General features: G+C 43.6%; 1 protein-coding gene across 1 annotated transcript in view; it reads right to left on the bottom strand.

Moving 5' to 3' along the window:
• Nrm (neuromusculin) overlaps positions 1-22,165 on the bottom strand; it is a 411,707-nt gene extending 389,542 nt beyond the window's left edge. The window contains exon 1 of the mRNA XM_078190748.1: positions 20,821-22,165. Within this exon, the coding sequence (XP_078046874.1) occupies positions 20,821-20,920 (100 nt within the window). The 5' untranslated portion in view covers positions 20,921-22,165. The remainder of the gene's footprint in view (positions 1-20,820) is intronic.
• Positions 22,166-27,299: the final 5,134 nt, after the last annotated feature.

The following is a 27,299-nucleotide window of genomic DNA, read 5'->3' as shown; positions in this document are numbered from 1 at the left end:
GATGATGCTGTTACGGGGGGGAGGGGGGATGGTCGTTCCCGGGGACATAATAACCCCATAGTTCACCGGGAAATCGGCCAAGTTGCCCCGCTGGAACGCGCGTATTATAACTTACGTGATTCGCGATGAAACGCGTAACGACCCGAAATTATTGATACCCCGGGCCGGCCGCGTGAGTTATACGCAAACAAATGGCCGCTGCCAAACTAGAAATGGCCGTTGCACCGCGAAAGTTGACCGCGCCCGCATCTGCGACGAAAGTTCCCCGTTTCGCGGCGCAAACGAACAGTTATGATTAAATAATTTGTTCCCCATTGCCCGGCGACAAGTTGATCCAGATACCGCGCGCTTTTATTTAATTACGTTCCGAACGCGAAACTCCACCGCGGCGCGCCCGACCATTAAAACTTTATTTCGTGCCACCGACGACGCGCCGCGGTGCGACACCTTCGCCGCGCGCGGAATACGCGGAGAACGGATTCGGCCGCGCCGCGAGGAAACGGTTCAAGTGACCAATACCCGTGCAAACTCTTTCCCGCTGACGAGCAACGTCGGATTCGGTTAACGTTTCGTCCGGCGAACACGGTTATTAATGGAATTCCCCGTCGGTTCGCTGCAAAAACTCGGGTTCAATTCTCTCACGTATATATTATATTATATTAATACGTATATATATATTATAAATTGTACGATTTAAGTTCGTATATTTCTTGAGAATTGATAAGGTATAGTATAAGGTAATCGAGATTTTAAATAATTATAATTATAAATGCTTATAGTAATATACTCATAAATTTCGCACGCTTTAGAATAATCCTAGAACAATTACCAAGAAAACTACACTAGGTATAATTGCTAAAACGCGTAACAAAATTTCTCTTTTAAATATAAATACGCGGGTAAGTGAGCTAATTTCCGAGATCTTTAATTCCATTCGAGATCGTAAAACGAACGAAGACGCAGCGATCTTCGACGAAGACAGAGCACAGATTGACGAATCTCGCAGATTTTTATTTGGGAAATATAGCCGGGGCCATTGACGCGGAAAAATTTAATAGCAGGGGGCCGCTCGCTTTGTCTCGGCCGCGCCCCGCAAAGAAGCTTTTCTCCTCTTTAAGCCATTTGCAATTACGCCCAATTACTCAGCCACCGAGGGCCGGGGCGGGGGTGTGGCTTTACGTATTCATGCAATTTAGGCACTTTACACTAATTCATTTACATTTTAAAAGTCCGCGAAAAGTGGAAGCTCCGCGGGCAATTTGTTAGCCCCGCGCGCGGGCGCGCGCGCCAGTCGATGGGGGCAGGGAACTTTTTAAATCGCGTGGAATCCAGCCCACGCGGCGGCCTGGTAACGGAGAGCTTCGCGGGGCCAAGCTTCATTAAAATTGAAACTTCGTTAATACCGGCGGACTATTAAAAATACGCGGGAATTTTTAATCGTCTTCGGGCTGTCGCGTAATTTCCCACGGCCTGCTCCGCGTCGAAGAAAGCCTGTTACGATCGCGTCGTAAATCATGGTTTATCACCGATACGTCTGCATTCGGAACAAGGTTTCGTTGGAATCTGAATTAGCCATCGTACACTGTACAGACTCTGTTAATTTCGTTTCGTAGATTTAGTACGAGTTGACGAGCGATTAGAGGAAAGCTTGATCCTACCTACAGTATAGAAATCGTTAACGTCGAGTCAATTTATGCATTCTCATTTTCTGTAAGAAACTTCACATTTCCATTTACTTATAATAAATAGTTAAAAATTTATTTATATTATAGTTCGCTACTCCCTTACAGTTTTCACGAAGGAAATTAATTTATCCCTAATTCTGATATATATATAATTTATTATAATTTATTAATTTTAAAGAATCCTGCATATTTATAACAACGAAAGCTCCCTATTACTGCAGCAAAAATTCCACTCGGATTTCGTTGATTTTTCGAGGTGGAAGCAGCAAATCGTAACAAAATTGGCGTTAAATACGTGATCGAACGCTCGTTCGAGCGAGAACAGTATTTAATTCCATTCGTAAAATCACGAATCTATCGAACAATCGTGTTTTTATTTTCGACAACGCATCTTCGGTATTTTCTGATTAACGCGTCAATCTCCTCGAAAAGTCGCGAGAGCCGATCCCGGCGTCGAAAACGAGTCCGCGCTGGGTCCCGTTTTGTTGAAACATCGCGATCGATAACATTCGATATTTATCGGGCACATTACTGGAAATCGTTGATGCAAACTACGTCTACCCGATATTTCTTGCTGTCGCGGCCGCTTCAGAATCCGGCCGGAGATAATGGAGGCTAAAAAATCGCGACGCGCCGGCATTCAGATATTTTGCCATGTGAATTAAACATGAAATCAAGATCGGAGCGAGTGCTTTTCGTTGCGACCGTGTTTTTATCGTGTTTCGATTACCGATCAGCGGGCGGCTCGACGAAACGATTTCGTTAACATTTGAACAGTTTTATTGCGCGCATTATCGCGTGCATAATATCGAAATTTCGGAAGTTTATCTGTCATAATTATCGCTCGGCAGATTTTTATTTCTAAAGACATTTCTCCAGATTTATTATTTATTTCGATCGTATTATATATTATTTATGTATTTTATATATTAAGTATATGCAGTGGTTATATCTTTAACACGTTCAGTGCCGACAATCGACCAATAAAATCCCTACATAATTAAAGCAATTTATTTAATTAAAGCGAAACTAGAAAGAAAATGTTTCTGATAGTAGATAATAAATTATAGATGGACAATAAAAATGAATTCTCAAGATTGGTTGGAAATTAGTGTCACCTATATTTGGGTCACGCGGCGCTGAACGCGTTAACAAGCCTTTAAATATAGCAAGCACAGTGTTACTAATGTAAAAAGTGCTTTAACCCCTTGCACTATAATAACGAGTCAGACTCGTGACAAGGCTTTCATGCAAAATCTACTAAACATTAATATTATCAATTTTTTTAAAATCGAAATCAAATTTAATTCATCTGTGATCAAAGTTTAAAAATTAAATTAAATAAAAATAGCAGAAGAAACAACAATTCTCTAGTCCTATTATTAAAAATATTAAGAATAAATAAGCGCTAATCAACGCAGCATGAAAGGAGTCATAGTGCAAGAGGTTAAAGACTGACAACCTCCATTCGGAGATATCCGTAAAACGCCTCGTACCAATAAATTAAGCAACAGCAATATACAAAGTTTAATTCCGGCAACATCTGATTCATTTGCGAGCCTGTTAATACTATTCGCAGTTAATTATCGATCGCGCCGATATCGTACGCGTTATTTTACGTAGAGCGATATTTCTGTCGGAAGCAGAATTTTCTGACGAGATAGCGCTGCAGTATCTCCGCCGCGCATCCTTGCAATTATGCGCAAAATGTTGTTGACCCGTCGAGCGTTGTCAATCAATCGCGACGAACGAAGATTTTGTCGCCGGCGTCATTAAATGTTTCCGAACAGCGAAATAACTAACGCAATTTTATACCCAATAAAATGTTCGTTCGTTAATGTAAATACGAGGATATTTTCAACAATTGGGGCACGAGGTTCATCGAATTTCAAGCTAGCGATTAATGTAATTATAAAAATTGAATTATCTTCTCCGATTAACTGTAATAATAAAATTACAGTGTAAAGAAGAATTGTATCTGTGATTAGTGAATTTTATGCCTTGTGATAAAAATAATAATCTTAAATTAATTAGAATCCCGGAAATCCTCGCTTTGCTGTTCAGTTATTTATGTAGAGTAAAGCTTATCCCCCTGAACAAACATAAATCAAATAAAAATATCTCCAATAATTCCAGTTGAAAATAATACACGAACGTCCTTAAATTCTTTAAATATTTCCACTGTTTAAAACTTTCGCCATTTTTATGGTAAATGTATAAAATACACAGTCCAGTGATTACTATAGCACAGTACACATAAAGACAGTCGAAAAATCTGTAAAAACAGTTTTCACCGGCTTCGCTAAGCCTTCGTTAATGCGAAACACGTCGAACGAGCCCGATGATTTAACAGTAATAAAATCGGCAGCGTCGACGGCGGTCGCGTTCGAACAAACGTAAACGATACGATTTCGAAATAACCGGCGGAATTCAATCAAGTAACCGGACGGTTAATCCTGGGAAAATCCTTGCCGCCGCCGGGGGGGGGGGGAGGGGGCAGCGGTTATAAATTCGTCGGGGCGGCTTCGTAAATTTTTTTCCGAACCGCGGCGCGCAAAATTAAACAATCGCGTTCGGTGACGAGCGCGCGTTTAAGCCGAGGACGTTCAATTCCGGAACTGTCGTCGCCGGGCCTCCCGCGACGGAATGAATTTCCGCTCGCCGCGTCATTGGCAGAAAATTCGAGCGGAGTTTGTTTTTTCTACGGGGAGGCGCGCGCGAAGGAAGCGCAACCGTGACCACCGCGTTTCGAACGGTGCACCGTAAACTTTCGCCGATTAGCCCGCGTACGACCGCTTGAACTGTGTCGCAGAGTTTTTTTAAAATGCTAGGAAAATAGCGGAAAGAACAGGTGTCCGAATCTGATAAAATTAATGGACCATGGGAATCAAAAATTAAATTGTATTAATCTTGAAAATAAAAGTCTATTAAGCTCGAAAATAAAATTCTATTAAGTTCGAAAATAAAGAACGTATTATTCTGCAACTCTCGATGAAATTTCAAGCATTATTTAAGTTAAAAAATAATAGTCATTTCGCGCACCTTTGAGAAGGCGATGCTTTTTTAAAATATCTTTTCTCGCGGTTACGCGTCGAAACATTATTTTCAAAGGAATTAGCTAGGAAACAAAGCGATCATTGCAATATCGCTCCGGACCATTCGAACGCGACTGTAGATTCCTGTTCAACGAAGGAACTTCGTCATTCGGATGACGGTTCCCTAGAAAACGTTATGCAAATATCTCCAACCTTGAGAGTTAATATTTGCCGGCATGAATTTTCTATAAGAATTTTCCCGCCGACTCTTACAAACTCCGGAATGAATAATTCCCCGCGAGCCTTGATGGATGAGGTTCTAGTTTTGTGCGTGAATTATTGCCGGTATATAGTAAGCCTTTTACGGCGAGTTCTTCGAAACTCGCGAGTTAGTAATTTTCGGCGCGCGTATTCCTTCGACGATCGAATTAAAACGGCGAGAACACCGTGGGCAAAGGTGTTCCGTAATAACCCGGCGAGAATTTCGGTTCTTTCTTCGCTCTATCTGTTCGTTCTATCCCCGGGAATGCAAGTTTCGCGATTGAAAATTCCATCGAGCCGAAAAATTCAACAGGTAGCGAGCTACCTGAGAAATTGTTTCATGTATCCCTGTTAATAAATTAGCAAACCCTCCTCGAGAAAGACTGATTTAATTTGAATTCCCTTCTCGCGTAAACGAAGCCGGACATTTTTTTCTGTCGCAGCTAGAAAATAGTAACAAAAGCAGCGCGAGGTTAACGATTCTCCCAGCCGAATACTTTAACGCGATTAAATCTCTCATTACATTTATTTCGAGAACAATGGAAGAAACTATCGGGTTGTTCGCGCTGAGCCGGGTAAATTAGATTTCCCTAAACTCGACATCAAACCGTCGCATCGAATGTACCCGCTAAGCTGCGAGCAGAAGCCAATTTTCTACCGAGATTAGATCATGCAAATAGTATCTCTGCAGGTAAGGAATTACCGTGAATAAGCATTCCGAGAGGGGTAGCCCTACGTGTCACGGGAAAGTGCCAATTACGGGAGTGCCGTTCTGCCTCCAATGACGTTCGCCTCGCTCTTTAATTCTTTCTCTTCCCCGCGTCCGACGATCAGCGTTTTTGGGGACAACCGGAATTTTACGGAACAGACCGTAGAATCAGCAGAAATCATCGCGGAACAATAAAAAGTTTAACTCGCTTTTAATCCTTCCCTAAAATATCGCCTTCGAACACATTTCTTCTACAAAAAAAGAAGAAATTTTAGAAAATTGCTGGAAGTATCAAAAAATTTGTTTAATAGTTCCAGCTACCGCGGAATTAAAAATTGAAGCTTCCTTTTCAAAAAAGACACCTTAAAACTTGTTACACGATTTTCTGTTCTCGTTTTATCGAGCTTCGAGCGAGGGCTCTACCGGCAATAATGTAAAATACACGAAGGTTTTACACGATCGAATTTGCTCTTTATTTCTGCTCCGTAAAACCATCAAAAACGAGTCGTGCATCAAGTTTTAACGGTTCGCTGCGGAGCGGAAGCTTTAATCTTCAAATCCACGGCGGAGTCATTAATTAAGAAAATTGTACGATGCTTTCGGAAACGTCGCGATTTGTAGCATTTTCGAGAAGTAAATCTTCGGCTTCTGGAGCTTCGTAAATTCAAGCGATCGTCTTTGAAGAATCAATAAATTGCATTACCATTTTTCATACGAGCTTCGAAAAAATGATAAAACAGAAAAGAACTTTTACGTAGCTAATAAAATTTAATAAATTTAATAAATAAAATTTAATTGTAGAGCGAACTATCGACAGCCGATGCGAGGTTTAAGACAGCCGCGTCGAAGTTTTCGGGTCGAACGCGCCGCGCGCGAGCTGCAGCGGGATCGGGCGCGGAACGCGATCCCGTTGCAACGTAATATTTTAATTAAATTAGCCTTTATAAATATCCGCGTCGATTACGTATCGTTCGACAACAGAACGACCGTCGAAACAAATGAAATAATCCTTGGGAACGGGACGCGTCGCGCGGCCGCGTCGTTACAGCGCCCGTTACAAATGCAACAGCGATAGAGGAGCGAAAGCATAATTGAACGAAAGAGGACGCCCGCTCCCGCTTCCCGCTTCCCGGTCCCGCGCCCGCGCGAGTTGTAACGATCGCTCGAAACGCGAAAAAGCACGATATCCGTTTCCCCGCTCAAGTGGGACACGCCGGGCATTAGCATTTTTGCCACTTGACAATTGCGGGACGAAATTCTGTACCGCGGGGTTCGAACCGCCCGTGGTAATCGATAAGCGTCGTGTACTCCGCGCCGCGCCTCGCCGCGCCGCGTTACTCCTCCTACAACCCCTCCTGTATTTCGATGATTCACACTTCGAATAACTTCCATGCCTCGATATTTATCGCGTTCGATCGGTGTTACGACTATCTGTCTGCCGCCATAATGCCGCGTATGCTCGCAATCGATGTCGATAAATGAATAATGTATCGGTTGTCGATAGTCTCTCCTTAATCCATCTGGACTCGTCTCCGGGACTCCGTGGCCGGATCTTTCTTCCGTGAAATTGGCTTCTTTCGATGGCCGCATTCAATTGATCCTGTTCCGAAGTGCCTATTAAATTGAATTTGAACAACGAACTTCTTTTTTTCTCCCCGAGACCAAGGGATCCGGTTCCGTCTGCCAACCGATGCGCGGCCGAGCCCCCCACGACATGATCGGATATCTTCGATTCGGCACCGTGCGAACGTCGTGTCCCGCGTCTTATCAAATACGCTCCCAATGAAAAATATAGCAAGCGCGTGCCATTTTAATTTCTCGCGTTGTAATTATGGGAATAATTCGCGTTATAAAATACAGGAAACGAATGAAATTTGGAATTGAATTCCCAAGAAAACGAAGCCTCCAAAAACGAGATACGTTCTTTATAACAATCGAGACAATCGCAAGAATCTGATACCTTTCGTTGCTTACGAATCCTCTCGCATAATTCCCCGGCCATCGAGTTGTCGAGGGCACGGCCGTGTTTCGCGCGGACGCTTCCAATTCCGCGAAGGATGTTTTCTTTTAATTTCCCCGCCGGTGTTGGATTATTGGAGTAAACCCGGCTGTTAGGATATCCCCGTGAAAAAAGAACGGCGGCAGAGGTTAAATCCGGCGGGATATTCGAGGTCAGTATTCCTGGACTTAATTCGCGATTCATTGGAGGGCTCGACGTAAATATTTGCGTAATCGGTTCATCTTGTCGAAACCGTGTTCTGTGCCGGCCTCCGGGCATTGTTTGCCCCCTAGTCCCAGGATTCGCGAATTAATTTTAGTGGAAACCAGTGTAATGCTATCAAAGTGTGTAATTGGGTTTGCCGGGAGTATTAAAACCGAATGCGAGCATATTGCGAGCGACACGTTAGCCAAGTTCACGGAAAAGGCTTGGATAAATTCCTTTGTGTCAGTTTCGTAACTTGTTGGCGATGGGAGGGACTAAAGCATAATTTTAGGCGTTTAACCCTTAGCGGTCGAGTGGCGACTCTAAGGCGTCGTCAAAAATGATCGTGCCACTTTTCAAAATAATTTTTATCATATTTATTTATATTTAGAAAATTGCTGAGAGCTGTTAACTGTTGCACGAGTCGGAAAATGCAATTCAATAATATATAAAATGCTCAAAGTTATATAAAACGGCAACGCTACAAATGGCACGCTAGTCTAAACAAATATCTTGGACTTCCACTTAAAATGGCTCCGATTGCAAAGGATTAATATTATTTTACCACCGTGAATAGAACACTGTGTTGAAGGTGCATGGAACAGAATTTCGTGCACGCATAATTTCAATAAATACAGAACACCGACAAATGAAAATATTGCCTTCGAATTTTCGTGAAAAATCGCCGCGTGCTTTTCCCGGACAAGCCAATAATTTCGAACGGCCGCGCTCGATTTTCCTGGAATCGAAAATGATCGGCCCGCGGGCCATCAAAGGACCGTCGACGGATTAAATTGACCGACAAATAAAAGTGAAATAAATTGCCGACAAATAACCGTGGGAACACGTTATTAAATACAGAAGCAAAAATACGTCCGCCGTGGATCTATGAAAATGGTGGGGGGTGAAAAAGAGAAAATTATGCGCGAAAGAGCGGCGCCGGGTTCGGGCGCGCAGCACATTGTTCGACGAGTTCGACGAACCGCGAATTTGTTATGCGCGAATCGGCGAGATGAAAGAACGCGAAAGAGACGGCCGGAAAATTCCGGCTTTACGGCGGGTCCGCGAAAATTTTGTTTAATTTCGAGCGATTTCCATAAATTGATCTATGCCCGGTGGAAATTCGCGTTCACTTGATACGTTCGTTAGTTACGCACGGTTTGCGTGTACTCGTACGTAAGCGCCGAGGTTGGAGCGAGACCGACCGAAACCGTATGCAAATGACATCGAAACCGGCGCAGGAAGGCGCCGTTAAATTAATGTTAACGTTTAACGTTAACGCTTCTTTTCGTTCCCCTGCCCGCCGGGGAAACAATTTGCCGGCCGTTTGTTCAGGTGTTTACACACCGTGGAAAATCAACGATCAACTTCTGCCGCATATCATTTTCATAAAATCACGTTAAACCTGCTACAATTATTTTTCCGATAACCTTGTGATATACGTGTTCCCTGAATACGGGCCGGTGTATTCTGTGCCGGCGACCTCGGCCGTGCCATAGCTAAGTTCCAAGTAGCATCGTATTCTGCATACATAATCCACCGGGAGAGGCATTAAGCTAGTGTAACCGATGTTTAACAAACGCTTCTGAAATATCAATTTGATATTTAAGGTAGGATATTGATTACAAAAATGAGAAGATGGGAGAGGTGTAAATAAAGCAATTAGGATTTAATGATAATTATTTGCAGGTTTTTGTGCATTTTAAACAAAATAGAATAACTGCAAGTAACGTATTAATTTTATAATAAAAATGACTGAAGAAAAGAAGAATTTTTTATCTAGTCTTTTATTTCATCCAATGGATGAAGACAATTTTTATTCTGCAGCTAAATCCACAGTATATTCTACAATGGTTTTTCTATGTCTCATTGATACGGTTATCGCTCGCGACCACGCAAAAGACGTCTCGATATTGAAAAGATCGGGCAAGAACGATAAAGGACAAGAGGCGTTCGAAATGTAAGAATTTGTAAGACAGTTTACGGTTTCGTGAAGTTCCCGGAAGACTATTTAGGCAGATTATGTATACGGTCGACTTCGTAACAGCTAATTTACATGTGAAGCCCGGTCCTTTGTAAAACTATGTAGAGTGCCTCATAAAACTATGCGCGAAGCACCATTTCGAATGCATTGCCGTGTTCGGCGAAGGGACTTCGGCTAACCAAAGGCAACGCGCGGAGCGAAAATTGTAATAGTAAAACCCGAAATCGATATGATCGATCCCGAAATTTATCTCGACGCAATTCAAATCGAACAGATACTCGAACGCGTTTCGCTGGTACGAATATATATTTATGTACGCATATAAATATAAAAATATATTCCTATATACATATTAAAATATATTCATATATACATATAAAAATATATTGATATATACATATATATAAATATATATAATATAAATAAATATGTATATATATCTTTTTTTTCGCGTGGCGTATAATTGCAAAAATATAAAATAGCGGCCGAAAGTAATTCCAGCGCGGCGTTCTGGATTTACGTTCGAATAAAAAGAATAGTGGAACGAGAGGGACACGGTCATGCAACGTTATCCATTTACGGCGTATTATGTTTTGTAGCCGCGACGGAACTACGACAAAAAAAAAAGGGGGAAAACAAGTATTTGCAATATCAACATTTTTTATGCCGTGGAAGCACCCCTTGAGGCCACGTGCGACCAGCAATAATAGTTTCTTCTGCGTCGGCTAGCTGAACAGAAGAGTGTCAACCCTTCCACCCGGCTTCGAAACTCTTCTTGGTTTCTTATGGGAGCCGTGAAACGCAAGTTTTTACTATATGATAGAATACTATATTTTATTATGTTGCGCGGGCGGACGTCTACGAGTATCGAATTTACAAAACTGTTTTTCGCGTGTATGTCCTGTACTCGCTATTGATTTCTTGCTACAACATCTTGCAATATTTATTTTTCCACGATATTATTCAGGAGCAAATCGATAGCTTTTGCTAATAATTAAAAGATAGTTTCACGCGTCTGTAATAATTAAACGCGGTAGTAAAACGTCAGACGACCGATACTATTTTTATTAGATTATGATTTTTTATTTATTAGATTTAAGTATTTAATACAATGAGGATCTCTGCGATTACATTTTTATTTTGAACCAGTTCTCAGAGATCATTTTTGTTATAATAGATTCCAGAATTTAACTTCCTGCTAGGAAATTTTAGAATTTACAGAAAAATTAGAATATCATCGGATAAATTGCAACTTTCTACTTTCGGTTTCGCCGATCAAAATACACGGACCCGTTTGGAATTCGCGGCGTCGATTTTCGGCAGTCGACGGTGTCAAATGAATAATCTCGTCCCGCGGAGACCTTCCGTCGGAAATAGAAAAGGCGTGTTTAGGTAAAGGTTAGCGTTCGGAACGAGCCGTATCCCGAGCGGTTTGCTCTATTAAACCACGTCCACTGTAGCAAATCGGTTGGGCGCGTTCGCGCGTTCGGCACGGCTAGCCGCGTAGACGGAAGGTTTATTTCTGTTGTCAGAATTCGCGGGGCTCCAGCCGACCCGCTAGAACACGACTATTTCGGGCGCGTTCCGTTACTTCTAGGAAAGTTCATAGGGAAATATCCCGTAGTAAAATACGCCGGGCCGAACAACAGAGGATCTAATTAAGCCGACTCAATTACAGAGGAACGGGACGTGTTTAACGTAAATCCTCCGAGGGACGTGGGCGTTCGGCTAGCGTCGCCCGCCGCGTTTCCACGCTTCTTTGTAAACAGAATTCTCAAAAATCCTCGGCTCTGTTGGATACCCTCGTATCAACTTTCGCTTTCCGCGGATTAAACGAAACGCGTTATCTAACGGCGCTAAGTCGCAGACGTTTCGGATGCGCGTGAGAAAAAGATAAGAGACCACCAATTGACGCCATAAACTTTTTGACAATAATATAACCGAGTACCTAGATAATCTCTAAATTTCTTTTAAATTTAATCTAAAATATGCTATAATAATTTATAAATCTACCATACTAAATTCTACTGTGCAAGTATGTTTAGAATTTATGATCACTCGCGCGAGCGATTAGGTTTATTACACAAATCTAATACAGAAATTCGGCACGACCAAACATCATCAAACACACCTTTGACGATTGATATATCGACTATATCAATTTCCTCATATATGCTTTCCCGAGTTATGGTAGAAATTTGTTACTAATATGCCTCCAAACGGATCGTTTAAATAATGAAGCACCGAGGACAAAGACGATAGCTTTCATTAAAGAACTTCATTATTTAACGATCTTATGCTTTATTGCTCGCGCTATTTTAGTATACTGCCACAACGACTAATTACATCTGTTCCACAAATTGTTCCCGGTAGAACCTAATCAATTATTCACCGGACAGTCGATATACCAAATGTGCTCACTTTCTCGTGAACACTGCTAAATTATTATTCGATACCTGGCACGGAACTTTTAATTATTGGAACGAGGACGTTTTGTTTCGTAAAAATATCATCGATGTGATATTCCTTCTTCAACTTAGTTTTGCAAGTCGTAGTAAACAATTCTCAAAGTCGGGAGTAATAAAACAAGAGAGCGTAGATCTTAATATTATATCTTAATATTATATAGATCTTAATTTTAGATCTAATCTAAGATCTTAGATCTTAATATTATACAATTGCAAACAGCCAAAAAATATATCTCACTGTCGAAACATGCATCGAACGTTAACGAAAGTATTTCCATTGAGAAATAGCAATTGCATCGCGAAATAATTCTGAAACGTGACAATTCCGGCCTGAAACGCCTAACAGTGGACTAGGAATTAATTCACGGCATAAATTATTGTTGAGGACACGCAGCATCTTTCGAACGGCCGGCAACGCACACAGGGGGGGAGGTCGATACACGCATTCGCGCATAGTTCGGCGGCGTGGCCATGCAAATTCAAACGAAAATTAATGCCGCGATAATATTTACGCTTAACCTTGCGACATCGTGTTCGTATTAATTGCCGGTATCGATTACCGATAACCCGGGGATGAATAGAACCGTTCTATTCGAGGCCGCGTGCCCCGCCGAATTATTAGTTTTTCAAGGGACATCCGGTTACGTTAGTAACAGCGGGGGTTAGCCCGGGTAGGTGGGGGGTGGAGGGGGGTGGAGAAAGGATCGTTCACGAATTCCTCTCGTTTTCGTTCGGCTCGATCGCGATCATTTGCATCGCCGTTAATCCCATGATTAGCATTAAACGCGTTCTAGCAGCGAGATTAAACGAGTCCCCGGCTACCGGGGGACACTTTTCTTTTCCTCCCCCGGACGTGTTTCAATTCCGTCGGACCCACCCCACCCGGTTCTTCTCTGTTCGCCTTTTTTACCGATTCAAGTCCGGCCCGAATCGATTTTCCGAGGAAACTTTTTTTGTCGCCGTATCGAAGCCCCGAAACGCTTTCGGTCCTTGCCGCTCACCCTCTGCCTCCCCACCTGGCCCCACCCACCCAACCTACCCCGCGGACCTCGTTCAACAATGGAACAAAATTTTACCTTTGTTTTTCCGAACGGTAAGAAGCGCAAGAACTGAACTCCATTCATTCGGACTTTTTCCCCGGGTTTTACGGCGCTCGAAAAAAAAAGAAAAAAAGGAAAGAAAGAAAGAAAAATTGTTCAGTTTGCTATGCGAACGATTCACTGTGAAGATATGTTAAGCTGCCCACCCGGTTTTATGCTTGCACTCCATTTTTATTTTTCGGAATGCGGGGAACGCGGAAAAGCCGTTCCCTGCGAGATCGTCGCTTTCCGTGTGCCAGCTGTGCGCGCGCGCCGAAAGGGAATTATGCCACTGGAATGAATTCTATGACAAAAGCATTATATATTCGGCGATTGATCGAGAAAATTTTCAATTTTATGAGAACAGAATTTTAACGGGGCAAACTCGTCGCGTTTTAATTAATTTCGAGGCGCGGCGCGCGCGCCGAGGGGTTTGTATGAAAAACGAGTTCATTTTGTACAAGCAAAAATTGGGCGAACACATTTTCCCGCATAAATTCTTTATAGTAAATTACGCGGAGTTATGCGAAACAATTCACTGATCGAAACTATAAAAAGGGAACTGGTGCGCGAACTATAGCTGTTGCAGCGATATTTATATGTCGCGTATGGAGGGTAATAACGCGATTAACAATAAAGCGATTTAATACACATTGTTGCTAGTGAATTACATTGTTTGGTAAGAACCATGCTGTTACAAATATGTTGAATGTTTGGATATTTATGAGCCAATGGCTGGCGCGTTTCAATTAGTACTATCATTGTTGTAATTAAATACTGTCACGAGAGTTTAACGATACCAAAATACGTGCCATGATAATACTTAGGCAAACGGCGCGTATTATACGGTGATAATGCTATCACCGCCATGTTATTCGGTAATTTCTAAACGATAAGGGACGGTTGCTCAAAAAACTTTGCATTTTTAAAGAGCACGCCGTCGAACGATTCGCAACTCGATTTCATGGGGGGCCGCGCGCGCGCTCCCGTTCGCGCATTGATTCCGCGTCGAGTCGTTAATCCTAAAACTGTCAAGAACTGGGGGGGAAAAAAAAACTCCGGCTCCATGGCCGGGCCAGTGTCGGTTTTCTAGTATTTAAAAGTTCGCACGGCATAACGTAAACTGCACGCGCGCCGCTGTATAACTTCGCCGCCGCGTTGAGGCGCGAGAATTTTAAATTGCACTTTTTCGAGCAAATCCGCCGGGCGAACTATCTGCCTCAAAACATTTCCGCGAGAGGGGAGAAAAAAAGAAAAAAAGGAGCAGCGATGCATCCGAACACAAACTACGTAAACTTACGCCGCGGCCGGATTTGCAAAATATAACGCGGGAACAACGGTAACTTAAATTGCTTTCGATACGGATCAACGGTGGGGATATTTTGCCCCGAATTTACGAAATCCGCGTAATTACTCGGAAATGAAGCGGAATCGGCAAAAATTGTCGTGCTCGAGAAAACAATTTTCCGCGATTTAAGACGTGGTTTTTAGTAAATAATACCGTCGACGATCGTTGGTAAAAATATTGTATAAGTCTACATTATAAGAAAGCTTATCTATCTTATTTATTTTAATTATAGAAATAATTATAGAAAAAATGGTATATAATATATCTGCATTCGAAATCTTAGCTCAATATTACATCTATCGTCTGGAATATTAATTAATTAGGAATACAGCACGATTTTTACTCGAATAAATAATTGTAAAATTTTTAAATTGTAAAATATTCGATTGCATAAAAGTCTTTTTTCCTGGTTTCGTTTTTAATCCGGCAAATGTATTATTCGAATCGATAAAAATCGTTAATAATGTATCACAGCGTTTTCAGATTGCTGGCGAAATATCGTTTTTAATTTAGCAAACGTATTATTCTCCATAATGAAGACCGGAAAGGAGTGATCTGTACGTAGAGAAATTGGTTGGCCCCGAGGCTTAGTCTTGCCAGGGCTGGGTAAACTTAGGGTCGAGCCAGGAAGAGGGGGGTGAGTCGGTGCATGGATTCACCCTCACCAGCGTTTCGACACTCGAGCCGTCGTCCACCCGTTCTCTCTCCTTCCTTCATCTTTCATCCGTCGAAGGTAATGTTTGCTGATCAGTCAGCACGCGTCGTTCATTAGAAATTGGATTGTTTTTATACACGATGGAACTTCGTCGACGTGGCCATCGATCCGTGACAAAGGACGTTATCGACTACTTATGAAGGGGAAACTGTGCCACAGCCAACTATTTTGATCAATGAAATTACAATGCCCAGGCACTCCGCCCATTGTCGTTTGTTTCGAAACTTTGCTGATTCGACGTATTTCTGTGACTGTGTGCAGGAACTTCGCGTCTTCTAAAATTATAGTTGATGCATTCATCGAAATATAGAACTTGCGTATTTAGTAGAAAATAAAAATTCGACGAGCTCGACGAAATTATGATTAATGAAGAAATTATGGGAATAATTATAGCGAACGAAGAACTTCAAGAGACAAACGCAAATTTAACCCTTTAAAAGCAACAAGATTTAAAATTTTTAATTAAGAAAATTAGAGTAAGAAATTAGAATTGAAAGTCGATTAACTCGATTAGATTGAATTACATTTAAAAAAGCGATGTCGTATCGACAACCGTGACAGCTGCAACGTGCCCGCGTCCAATAATGAATTGTTAGGATAAATCGTTAAAAAATAGCCGGATGACGAATGGATTCGAAGTGTGACGTAAACGCCCGTTTGTTTTACAGCGGTATAAAATAGAGCGGACGTTTTTTTCCGATTCCGAAAAGGTGAAGCAACTTATACGAGCACGCTTTTCGAAGAAATAATGTCATCGAAGCCTTTGCCCGGGCCGGTCTTTATTACTCGTGTTTACGGCATCGTAAACGTCCTCGCAGTCGTAGAACATCACATTTCGAGTGGTGTCCTTTTTATTGACATCCCGCGTTCGTTTATTTTTAATATTTCTCGTTCTCCTACCCCCGCGGAAGGTAACGCAATTTCTCCGCCTTAAAGAAACTAGTCTTCAATTACGAGATCCATTAATCATGTTACTCGAGCGCCTCGAAGACTATTAAATCGAAGACACGTATGCCATTCATTTTATTTTAAAAAATAGAATTCTATGGTACTTGGATATGTATTTTTCTTTTTGTATAAAATTATAAGTAAATTAATTGCAAGCAAATTATGCGATAGATAACGAAATGAAAATCGTTTTCTCAAGTGCAGGGAGAAACGAATTCGAAAGATTTTAGGAATCGAGATATCGGATTAAGCACTGTTTCCTCGGATATTACACGGGAAGAAATCTCATATGAGGGCCGGGAGTATTCTCAGGCTGCTTCCAGTTATATAATAAAACGAATAAAAAGTCGAAAGTGCTATTGGGAACACCGACTGCTATATATGGAGCGGTAAAAGTAGCTGAATCGTCGGTAAAAGAAGAACCATTGTTCGAAAACCAAGAAGGAGCCCGCGTAGATACTTCTGCTCCAAATCATGCGGGAATGACTGCTAACAGGTACGCGAGAACTTTCGTCCTTAAATTTCGCGACAAAATCACACGTGGTTGGATTACGTATATAAAGAGAGAAAGAGAAAAAGAGAGAAAGAGAGAGACGTCGATAAAACGCGTTCCCCGAAAAGATTACTCAAAGTGGAATTTTCCAAGCATCGAACAGTTTCATATATTTCGCGTTGGAAATTACGCGTTCACCGTCGACGGCTCGTAATTTCCCCAGAAAATGCGACAAGCATAATTTCATAATTTCAACATAAGCAAACACGACGACCGTCATACAGAAATAAAATGGGAAAAAAATATTTTTAGTCGAACATTTCTCGCTCGCCGTATCGATTTATCGAAATTAATAATGGACGGACTTCGAAACTTTATGAATTTATGAAATTATAAAAGTCCCTGGAAAACCGTGAAATACGAACTCCCGGCCAGCGTTTAAACTCTTGCCTCGTCGTATCGAAGCCGGCGACTCGCGGCGAACATATCGCAGAAAATTCAGCAACTAGTAATGTTATTCTGGTGTGACTTAAAATAGACGCGATTCCGTTTGAATATCTTTGGACATGGCCAAACGACCCAACATCTGCTTGCAGCGCCGATCAACAAGAATCGAGCCGCGTGAAACGTTTGTATCAAACGGAAAAATTTCTATTAATAATTATAAAAGATTTTAAATATATCCAAATTAAGGAGAAAACCACGAAGCAAGAAGCTAACATATGATTCCAGTTTTTTAACATCAGCAAAGTAAATGGTACGGTTTAAAAGACAGTTGAAAACGCAATTCCAATTGGGAACGACCGATTCTCATTAACGTCGAAATCTCGCCGGCGATAAATACCGCAAGTTCGAGGCGGAATGGGGCAGAATTTTTCGCGAGGAACCGTAAAGCAGAAATATGTAATACCGGTGCCGGCAGGAAGTTCCATTTGTAAGGGGGGGGTTTCCGAATGGTTCCGAGCCGGCGGCCGGTTGAACGATTTCTATGGGACGCCGTAAAGAATACGAATTCTTCGGAGTTCATTAACTTCTCGCGGAAGCGTGACGAGCCGGATAGGACGGAATTGTCTCTCGAATTCTGTGTAATGAACGCGTCGAATATTCGCTAGACGGCGACGACGTCTGTTGCGTATCTTCCCGGCGACGACGACGACGACACACGCGAGCAATAAATTTTTCCGCGAGCTCTTCGCTCCCGCGGATATACGCGACAACACGGGCCGACTTTATATTTTCCTCTGTTTCGATTGGCCGAGCGTGCATTTACATCCGGCCATTTCCGCGCAAACATTAATTCGCGGCGCGGCGGGTCCAGTTTTATTCGCGATTTTAATTCGAAATTACGCGGCCGCCGCGGTCTTCGCCCGGCAGATATTCAAGGAACTTTATTGAAACGGTGTTTCCAACGGCCGCGAAACGAAAGTGAAACGTTGTTCTGGAACAGAACGACGGAAACATGAGATATCCGACGTGCGGCGACGGTGGCGGCGTGTTTTTCGAGAGAACGATCGTGTACCGCGACTCCCGTCTCCCCCCGTGCATTTCGTTGATTTTCTTGGAAACTCTCGGGGCGTTCGATGAACATCTCTTGTGCATTTTTCATGACCTATGTACCTCTTTAGTAGTTCCGCGAGACTTCGGGGTCGCTTCGCCGAAGTCTCTTCAATGTTTCAACCGGATTAATTAATCTCCCTTTTCCGACGAATAAATTATGTTCTCGGGATGATTTTGAAACCTTTTAGCAGTATCCCCATCGACCTGATATCGCAAAGTATATTTTAATTGCAACAAATATCGCCGGAAAAGGGATACACAAGTCGCTAGATTGTGTATTTTAAATCGACAAATAGCGTTGCACTGTTTCTAGCTCGAATTATTATTTAAAAAAAGGCGAATGTTTCCGTGTCGCCGCAATTAATGCAGTTCCGCATAGAAATCCGCAGTCTGACGGCGACATTAAAATGCTGAGAGCGTTGGGAGACAGGCGGAATCAGTTTCTGTTCGGTACCCGGTACACGATGGATATTATAATCAGAGCCAAACAACGGCCGGAACGTAAACACGATTATGAGAATCATTTTAAACGTTCTTTGTGTCTCCGCGCGCCGCTGCCGGCGATATTCGGGAAAAATTAAAAATGAAAATTCTCTGCCCGGAATACGGAATCTGCATCGATCGCGCGGCATTCGGAAATAAATTTACATGTGTGCGAGCGACGACTCAATTAATAATACCAAATAAAAAAGAAAAAGAAGAAAACCAGTCGGATAGAAACGCTCGCGAAGCTATCAAATTAATCGCGGAAACGCGTGAAAGCTTAATATGCAAATGCGTCGATTATTCTTCTGTCATTCGCCTGCTTTGTTTTCCAGAGACAATGTCTTGCAATTAGTAAAATGAAATTTTCCCATCAAGCTCTCAACGTTCATCAAAACATGGAATTTAAATATTCATCGGGCATTTCGTTGCATTAAATATACTATAATACTTCGGCGATGCGCGTCTGGCTATTGATTGCCGTATCTACTCGCTGTGGAAACGCTCTCGCCACGGTGTAAGCTTATCTCTTTTCATTTCCCAGATAACGGATTTCCACCGCATCCCCCTCCCCCCTTTAAAATTAAACGCTACAGTCCTTTGGAAATTAACATAAAATCTCGAGCTTTTGTCGGATAAATTCGTCTGCAAAATATTTAACATTTCCGATTTCCTATTTTTGCAACCGCCCCTGTAACCTACGAAAACAACTCGAACTCGTGTATCGCGAGGCTTTGCAATGAAGTTTGTTATAAGACTGTCACCGCACGGAAGATACGTTAACGTTTGCATCTGCTCTTAATCCCTTGCTTTGCAATTTAATTCCAGGCTTTCAGATTGAAACGTACTGCTTTATTATGCTCGGCGCTCTGCATATGCAACCGTGGAAAACAGAATACTCCGTGTTTGCTGCGAAGTCTAAAATAATTAGATTGCCACGAAAACGTAACACTTCGTGACGTAGAAATGAAAGCAGTCACGTTTGACGTGCAAAAACCCGAGTGACGTGTCACGGACGTGTCGCTGCCCGACGAGCAGCAAGTGCCCAAAAACTGTCCGCCGTCCGATTGTTTAATCACGTAGTCGAGTGTTTTATACCGAAATTTTATAGTGACGAAATCTCATGCGAAATCGTCGACACACGAGATTGTCTGATCCGCGGACAATTGATATGGCAATTGTTGAGATTAGATTTAGACACAGTTTACTTAAAATTACCGCAAAATTACCGAAATCTTGAAGATCGTTCCACCCGAGTTTCAATTGCTATAGTAAAGTCAGCGTGCTCGGAAATTGTCACAGCTAAACGGGAGGGCCTGTCGCAGCCGAGCGAGAAGCGTAACAATAAAATATTTGCCGAGAATATTTCACGAAGCGTGTCAAAGCCGCTCGAGTGTAGCGCAATCGGCAGCCTCTTTATCACGCGAGCACCCAAGTTACGTGTTACTTCCTCGGCTACATATGTAGCGGCAAGTTTCCCCGGGAACACATTCGAGGAACACACTCGACGGCGTGTGTCGGCCGTCCGCCGACCACCACCCCGTAGACGACGATTTTTGCGCTCGCGTATTATTCCACTAATTTTCCCAGTTATAAATTCGCCGACATGTGCGCGCGTTCTTGCCGCATCGTTCTCCCCCGCCCAACGGCGGCCGAAGAAAAGGGTCTCCTTAAATTTCAGGCGGCGTTCGCAACATCCAGCAAAACCGTGGCAACTTCTTCGGCGGCAGCGCGCGCGTGACCCGTTTCCACGGGTATGCCGGCGAATCGCGAGCATCGTGCGAACTCCCGGAGCTATCTCGACGCCGGAGCGTTTCGCACGTTCCACAACGCAGTTTCCCGTCTGACTCACCTTGGACGGCGTGCAGGATGTGCAGCGCGGTTAAGACCATCGGCAGGATGTTAGCGAGCGACTTTGTCCCCCTATTCCTGCGGTGTTGTCCGTCGGCCATCCTTGTAGTGTCGTGTCGTCGAACGACGAAACGGAAAACCGCGGTATCTCAACAGCTCACGCACCACATTCGTCGCACCACTGTACCGTGGACGATCTATCTCTGCGCGCACAGAGATAGATCTCGATAGAGAGAGAGGAAGGAAGGGAGAGAGAGAGAGAGTGAGAGAGAGAATGAGGGAGAGAGAATGTTGAGAATCGCGGAGACGCTATCTTCACTCGCGGTCAACACACTCACAGAGTAGCGACGCGCGTAGCACAAACAAGACTTGCGGGCACGACGACTTGCGCGGGGAACAGGGGCTCCGGATGATGCGCCCGTTGGATATCCCCGAATCCAGAGTGTTCGGATGTCGCGGCGACAATGTCGGTTCACCGAGAGTCACTAGGCGGTCGCTAGAGTGCCGCGGCGGCGATCATTGGTCCCGAGGTTCTCCGGCCCGAGTCTGGGGAGATCGGTCTACCGAGCATCCGATTCCGGAGAGGTTTGCACGGGACTCGAGGGGGCGGAAAGACGCCGGCTGGCCCGGAAGGAGATACTCTCTCCCGTTTCGAGTGTACAAGCGCGGCGAGTGTTACCCGGTCGGGTTGCTAAAAGCGTGTCAGCGGAGCGCAAGGAAGAAGCGAGCGACGGCGACGACGACGACGACGACGACGAGGAGGAGCACGTGCACGCTCGATAAACGGCGGGCTACTGTGCGGAGCGACGCTGCCGAGAGGGTGTAAGAACGAGAGAAATAGAAGGGGGACAGAGAGTCACCTGGAAGCAGCGGGGAGAAAGGGGCAGAGAGAGAGAGAGAGAGAGAGAGAGAGAGGAGAAGAGAGTGTGAGCGAGGAGAGGACGTCGGGTGTTCAGGGCGTCGACAAGTGCGAGAGACAGGACCGCCGGAATTTCGGGCTGATGATCGAGCGTGTTATCCTTGCCGAAGGTTGCGCTCGGACGGGGGACCCGCTGTTGTCGCGCGCACCACCGCACCGAGACGAGAGACAGGCTGCTCTGCTGGATCGGATCGGTTCCGATCGCGTTCGGTTATGTCAATGGCGTGGTGCGTGCGTTCGCCAGAGAGACCGCCTCGACGACTGTGACCCAGAGAACAGAGGAGAACGACAGAGAGCGAGAGAGAGAGAGCAGTGCCCGCGCGAGAGACCCGACGCTGGCTTTGCCGGAGACCAGGCGGCACGGACGCGATACGACCGTTTCGTACGCTTACCCGAAACTAAGCGATTCGTGGCGAACGCCGCGGCGCGCACCTGTCGTTCCGCGGGTCGCTGCGCATGTCCCTACGAAGGAACCCGACTGCCTGCAACGGTAGCTCGTCCGTCCGGGGTGGTGGGCGCAGATGGGAGAACCGAGCCAGTCTCTGCATGAACGCGGAAAGGTGGTGGAAAGTCCTGAACATGGAATTAAGATTTTCCGTGTGACCTGAACCCCTGCCACGCCGCCACGGCGCATCGCTCGTCGCAGCTCAACGTATCCCCCTCGTCCTCTACCACCCAGTCCTCCTCCTCCTCTTCCTCCCTTTTCTCTACCCCTCCTGTCCTCCATACCCCGCAATCTACCTCGCCGACGCGAAATTTTACCCTCTTATCGTGCCCGCGAGTTTTTCCATTCACCTGGACCAAGATTTCGCGGATTTGAACGGGTCGCTTCAATCGCGCGGAACCGCCGACGTCTAGCTCGCTGACGACGCGGGGGGATGGCGCATGCTTCTAACACGGTCTTGAAATTTAGTTTTCGGTTGCTTGGGGGAGGTAGCTTCGGCGTCGAGAGGCACAGTTTCTTTTTATTTGTTGCCTTATCGTCCGTCTCTGTGAATGTCCGTTGCTTAGATGCTGCGGGGACGTTGGAGCAGGGGCGAGGATTGAGGATTTGCCGAGCGGAAGATGAATGAAAAGATCGAGACATTGGGAAGGTGTGACGGAAGAGAGAAGATAATGAAGTGCGTAAGCGAAGGTAACAATGGAAATCTAACCGAGCTCGAGAGAATTTAGAAAATTAGAGGGAAAAACTATTCTGTTTTGTATAGCTAAATACGTATTGTACAAATACATCAAAACCTATAATCCGTTTACTATATAATTAGATTAAGCACAATATTGATTTATGAAAATTAAAGCACCGACATGTATAATTGATTAAATAAACAAATCGATCAAATTGTTTGCCCTATGACACGCGCAATAATAAACAGCAAACAGTTAAACATTATTAAAATCTTCTGTCAACTTTGATCGAAATGTTTATTATAATCAAATATGTGCTCGCGTCAAAGTAAACGAGCGATAATAAAATATACATAGGACGTTACGCGTTGCATTGTTCTATAATAATAATAATTATTATTCGACCTCGTAAAAAGAAAGGGAACGAAGCGGAATGTTTCTGTATCTCGAAAAGGTTATTAAAACTTTGCCAGAAGTGTCGCGTTCATTGAAGACCTGCGCGATTTTAACTTTATTTTCGACAATCGGCGCTCGGCTACAGCCAGCAGAAACATCGCGAGTCGGGGGGGAACAACGAAAACGAAGATTTTCAGCGGAGCACAAACGCTTATTGAACGCGGCGTTCCCGAAGTTGAAATTCGTTTTCGTTAACCTACCCGGGACTCCTTTGTATCATTTTGTCAAACGGTTGTATGAAAACTTTTGATTCGAAACAAGTGAGCAGCAGTGATTCGCAGAATGAGCATCTGCGCGTAATGCTTTCGTTCATCAGTGCTGTTATCTCAAAGCAAACGAACCGGAAATGTCGCTAAACAAGTGGAACGAATAAAGTTCTGAAAACCAAAATCTTTGGAAAAGAAATCGATCTCTCCAAATAAAAAGCTACTCAATTATTAAAAAATACTAATAGCAATGGTACAAATATTGCGACAATACTAACTAATTTATATAGTATAACTAATTCATAATAAAAGCATAATTTTATCCTTTATCTAGTACTTTTACAACACTACTTATAAATTTCAATAACTTCTTGTTCTACACGTGTTGTACTAAACATAACCGAACTAGTGACAAGAGTATTAAATACTGTCGGTGTTATTAAAATAATTACACAAAACTCTAGTTGTTCCTATAAATTTTCATTCATACATATTATTAGTTTTGCAACTCGTTTTCGCAACCGTGGCGCAGCTCAGTAATTAAAACCATAGAATCGCGTAGCGATGCAACCAGAAAGTATCACAATTACGAAATGACTGTATTTCCCTAGAAAATAATAAATAAAGCGTGCACGCGAACAACCGTTTGCCGAATGGAAATTCATACGTAATAATACAATTAATGAGTAATGTGTTAACATTTGCATAACCATTCGGTCTACCTTTCTAGCCGTTGAAAAGTAACTTAAACAGTGGGTGCTTCGATATAGCAACTTCGAAAGTATGTTTAGTCGTTAATATTGGTATGCTGGGCTCACGAGTAATCCCGACGCTGCGTTTTCGTTTCATTTTCTAGTAAAAGTTTAATTTCGTGCTGTAATTGTGCTGTATATGATTCGTTTGTTCGTATTTTGTTCAAATAATACAGTTTTATAGAACATATACTTTAACAGATATAAAATTATGTATAGTCTTCAACTAGTTAGTTATTTTTGACGAGTGTACTCGTTGTGAATAAATGGCGATATTTTAAATATTTACAGGTCAAGAAGAACTAAAAAGAATAAATAAAAAGCTATAAATAATGATGAGGAAACTAGGTATCTAGGTTAGATATTGGGTATCGCTTAATATCGCTTTTCTATAGATCGCAGCGGCTAATTGGTTAATAGAAATTCAAAAAGAACGTAACTTCGCGTTTTTGCAACAATTAATTACATTCCGGTTGCGTGTACAATGCAAGCAGCTTTACCAGGTCCGCAGAGAAGTCCGTAAAAAGAGGTCTCAACTTCTGCTCGTTGTTTAATAAACGGAGCAGCTAATGGACGATACCATCAACGCAGGGCCCACCCTAAGGACTTAATTACACTTGCGAAACGAATGGAGTTTTGCCGGCGGACTAATGCCCGAAAACCGTGGATCGGAACGATCGTTTCCAGGGAATCCGCGGCGGTGTTGATTGGCGGTACAACTTTTATATTATTTGCCCACTCCAATTTCGCGCCGGCCGAATACCAACGGCTGCTATTTCATTAACTTAATCGACCGTCCATCCGGCAGCTTCGCAATTCACCTTTCCGCGATCTGCCGGGGATTTGATTCACGGAATTTCGAAAAGCGGCGAACTTTCGCGGCGCGCCGCGTTTCGTGCGACATTGAATAGCGGAATGGCGAAGGCGGCGAATTAGGTTTTCACGCGATAAAATAAATGTGAAAGTTGCATCGACCGGTGATTTATCAACGCTTCGACTTCTGTGACAACGATCTCGAAAAATTTTGTAAAATCAAATCTACATTTTGGTGATACTAAAATTTTTCATTACCAAAACTGTCCCGTCTTGTTCGACGAACTCGCATAAATGTTTAATAATAAATTATCTACGATACGTGTGCACGAGTTCGCTCGTTTCACCGTTTCCTCTGCCAATTTCGCGGCGACAAAGTATGACAGCGACCGAATTTCCCGTAGCAGACGAAATCAGTGCACAGATGCGTCGCGTGAACACCGGCGTAACGAACAATGCAACATCGGTATCCGCCCTACGAATACCGCGATACGTGTAACGCCGTGTGAAAGAGTTCTTAGGGAACGCAAGCCGTGGTCTCATCGGATCCCCTTCTGCTCGGACACCTGTTTCCTATTGAGTCACGCCGCGTGACTTCTTCCTTCCTGAAAAAGGAATCCCCCCGGCCCGGGGACGTCCGCGCCATTACCGAACCGATCCCGTATGGATATGAACGCGTGCAACTCTGTGTTCAGGGCCGGCTAGGAAATCGTTAACACGGATGACTTACGCTTATTCGAACACTCTATCTCGCGTCCTTTCGACGCGCTCGCTAAATCGGTGAACGCGCAAGTCGAGCGCTATCGCTCACGCGTGTCCATTGAACGTGTATATATAGCGGAATCGTTGATCGTCCTAACGAAGGATAGTTTCACACGCGACCAGGAAAAAAAAACACTGCTCGCTCAGATAGCATCGTTTGTGCGAGATTCGCACGCGGAATTAAATAGAAAGTAAATAGCGGCAACTGCTCTTAAAATCATTTCATTAGTGCACAAACGTTACCGTTGCCGCGGAGGTTCTGTAATTTCTGTTCTATCCTGCAGGCTAGAGATATTCTATAGCATTCGTTCCGTGTGTCATATTCCAGGGGGGGATAAATAATTTAGACACTTTATTGCGTTTCTAATCAGCTCGATTATAAATATTTATGACGGTTTTCACCTGGAGGTTTTTCGATAAAGTGCGAAACCGTGAAGACGATGGTACAATTTAAAAATATTGTTAGACCATTCATTAATTTGACCAAAAATTAGAAATTCGTTGTTGATTCGATCGTTTCGAGCGACGTTTTAAATATTTGTTTCGCTTCGATTAATCTCCGAAATGGAGTCGCGCGATTCGATGTTCATAAATCGCGCGCGCCATAGTGCGTCAAATATTGACATTAAAATCTAGTTTTATCCCGGGGGGGGGGGGGGGGGGGGAGGGGAGGACGGGTAAATATCAGTCGAACGCTAATGCCGCAACGTATTGTAATCGTCTCCATAACTGGGAGGGAATCATCCGAAATATAATTAGATCAGCAATCAATCGGCCCCGCGATTCAATCATTTCCAGTACGCGTAAACGTGCTCCATTTATTTGTACGGCGCCGGTTATTTATGTTTACGACGATCGGTCAGTACGGCATACGTTTAATTAACGCCGCCTCCGTTCCCGATAGAACAAACGAATTGGAAAGCATGGAATTTCTTTGGGCAAATGGATTTTCAGGCTGCTCAACCGGCCCCCGGCTAATTACTCGTGAGTGCTTATTAGCATGAGAACGCGTAATTGGACCAGACTGAGAGATAACGTACGTAACGTTAAATTAAAATTTTCCTGCTCGGCCTCGATCCGCCGCGCACAAAGGGCCCCGCGCGCGCGCGCGCGAGCGCCGGTGTTTCGTAGATTTTCGGAAATGAACCGTGTGATTCCGAAATAACGTTCTCCCTCTCTGTTCGCCGGATCTAATCTTGCCGACCGGTATCACCGCTTTGTTTGATCTGCGAACGGTGCTTTTACGTTTCGACTCCGTTCACCTGATCCCAGTCGATCTTGACGACGACGCCGAATTAACGCGATCAACGGAAACCCCCATTCGCGAACTTTAAATCCATAGGAACCGCGTGAAATTCAAAGATTTCAATTTATCTAGAACCGAGCGGCGTGAAATTAAAAACCTACGACTGTAAAATTAATTCGCTTTGTACATAGCCGAACCGGC

Source organism: Augochlora pura, chromosome 9 (assembly GCF_028453695.1).
Source record: "Augochlora pura isolate Apur16 chromosome 9, APUR_v2.2.1, whole genome shotgun sequence".
Taxonomy (NCBI): Eukaryota; Metazoa; Arthropoda; class Insecta; order Hymenoptera; family Halictidae; genus Augochlora; species Augochlora pura.
The sequence above is the reverse complement of the archived record's forward strand: the minus strand, read 5'-3'. Positions and strand labels throughout refer to the sequence as shown.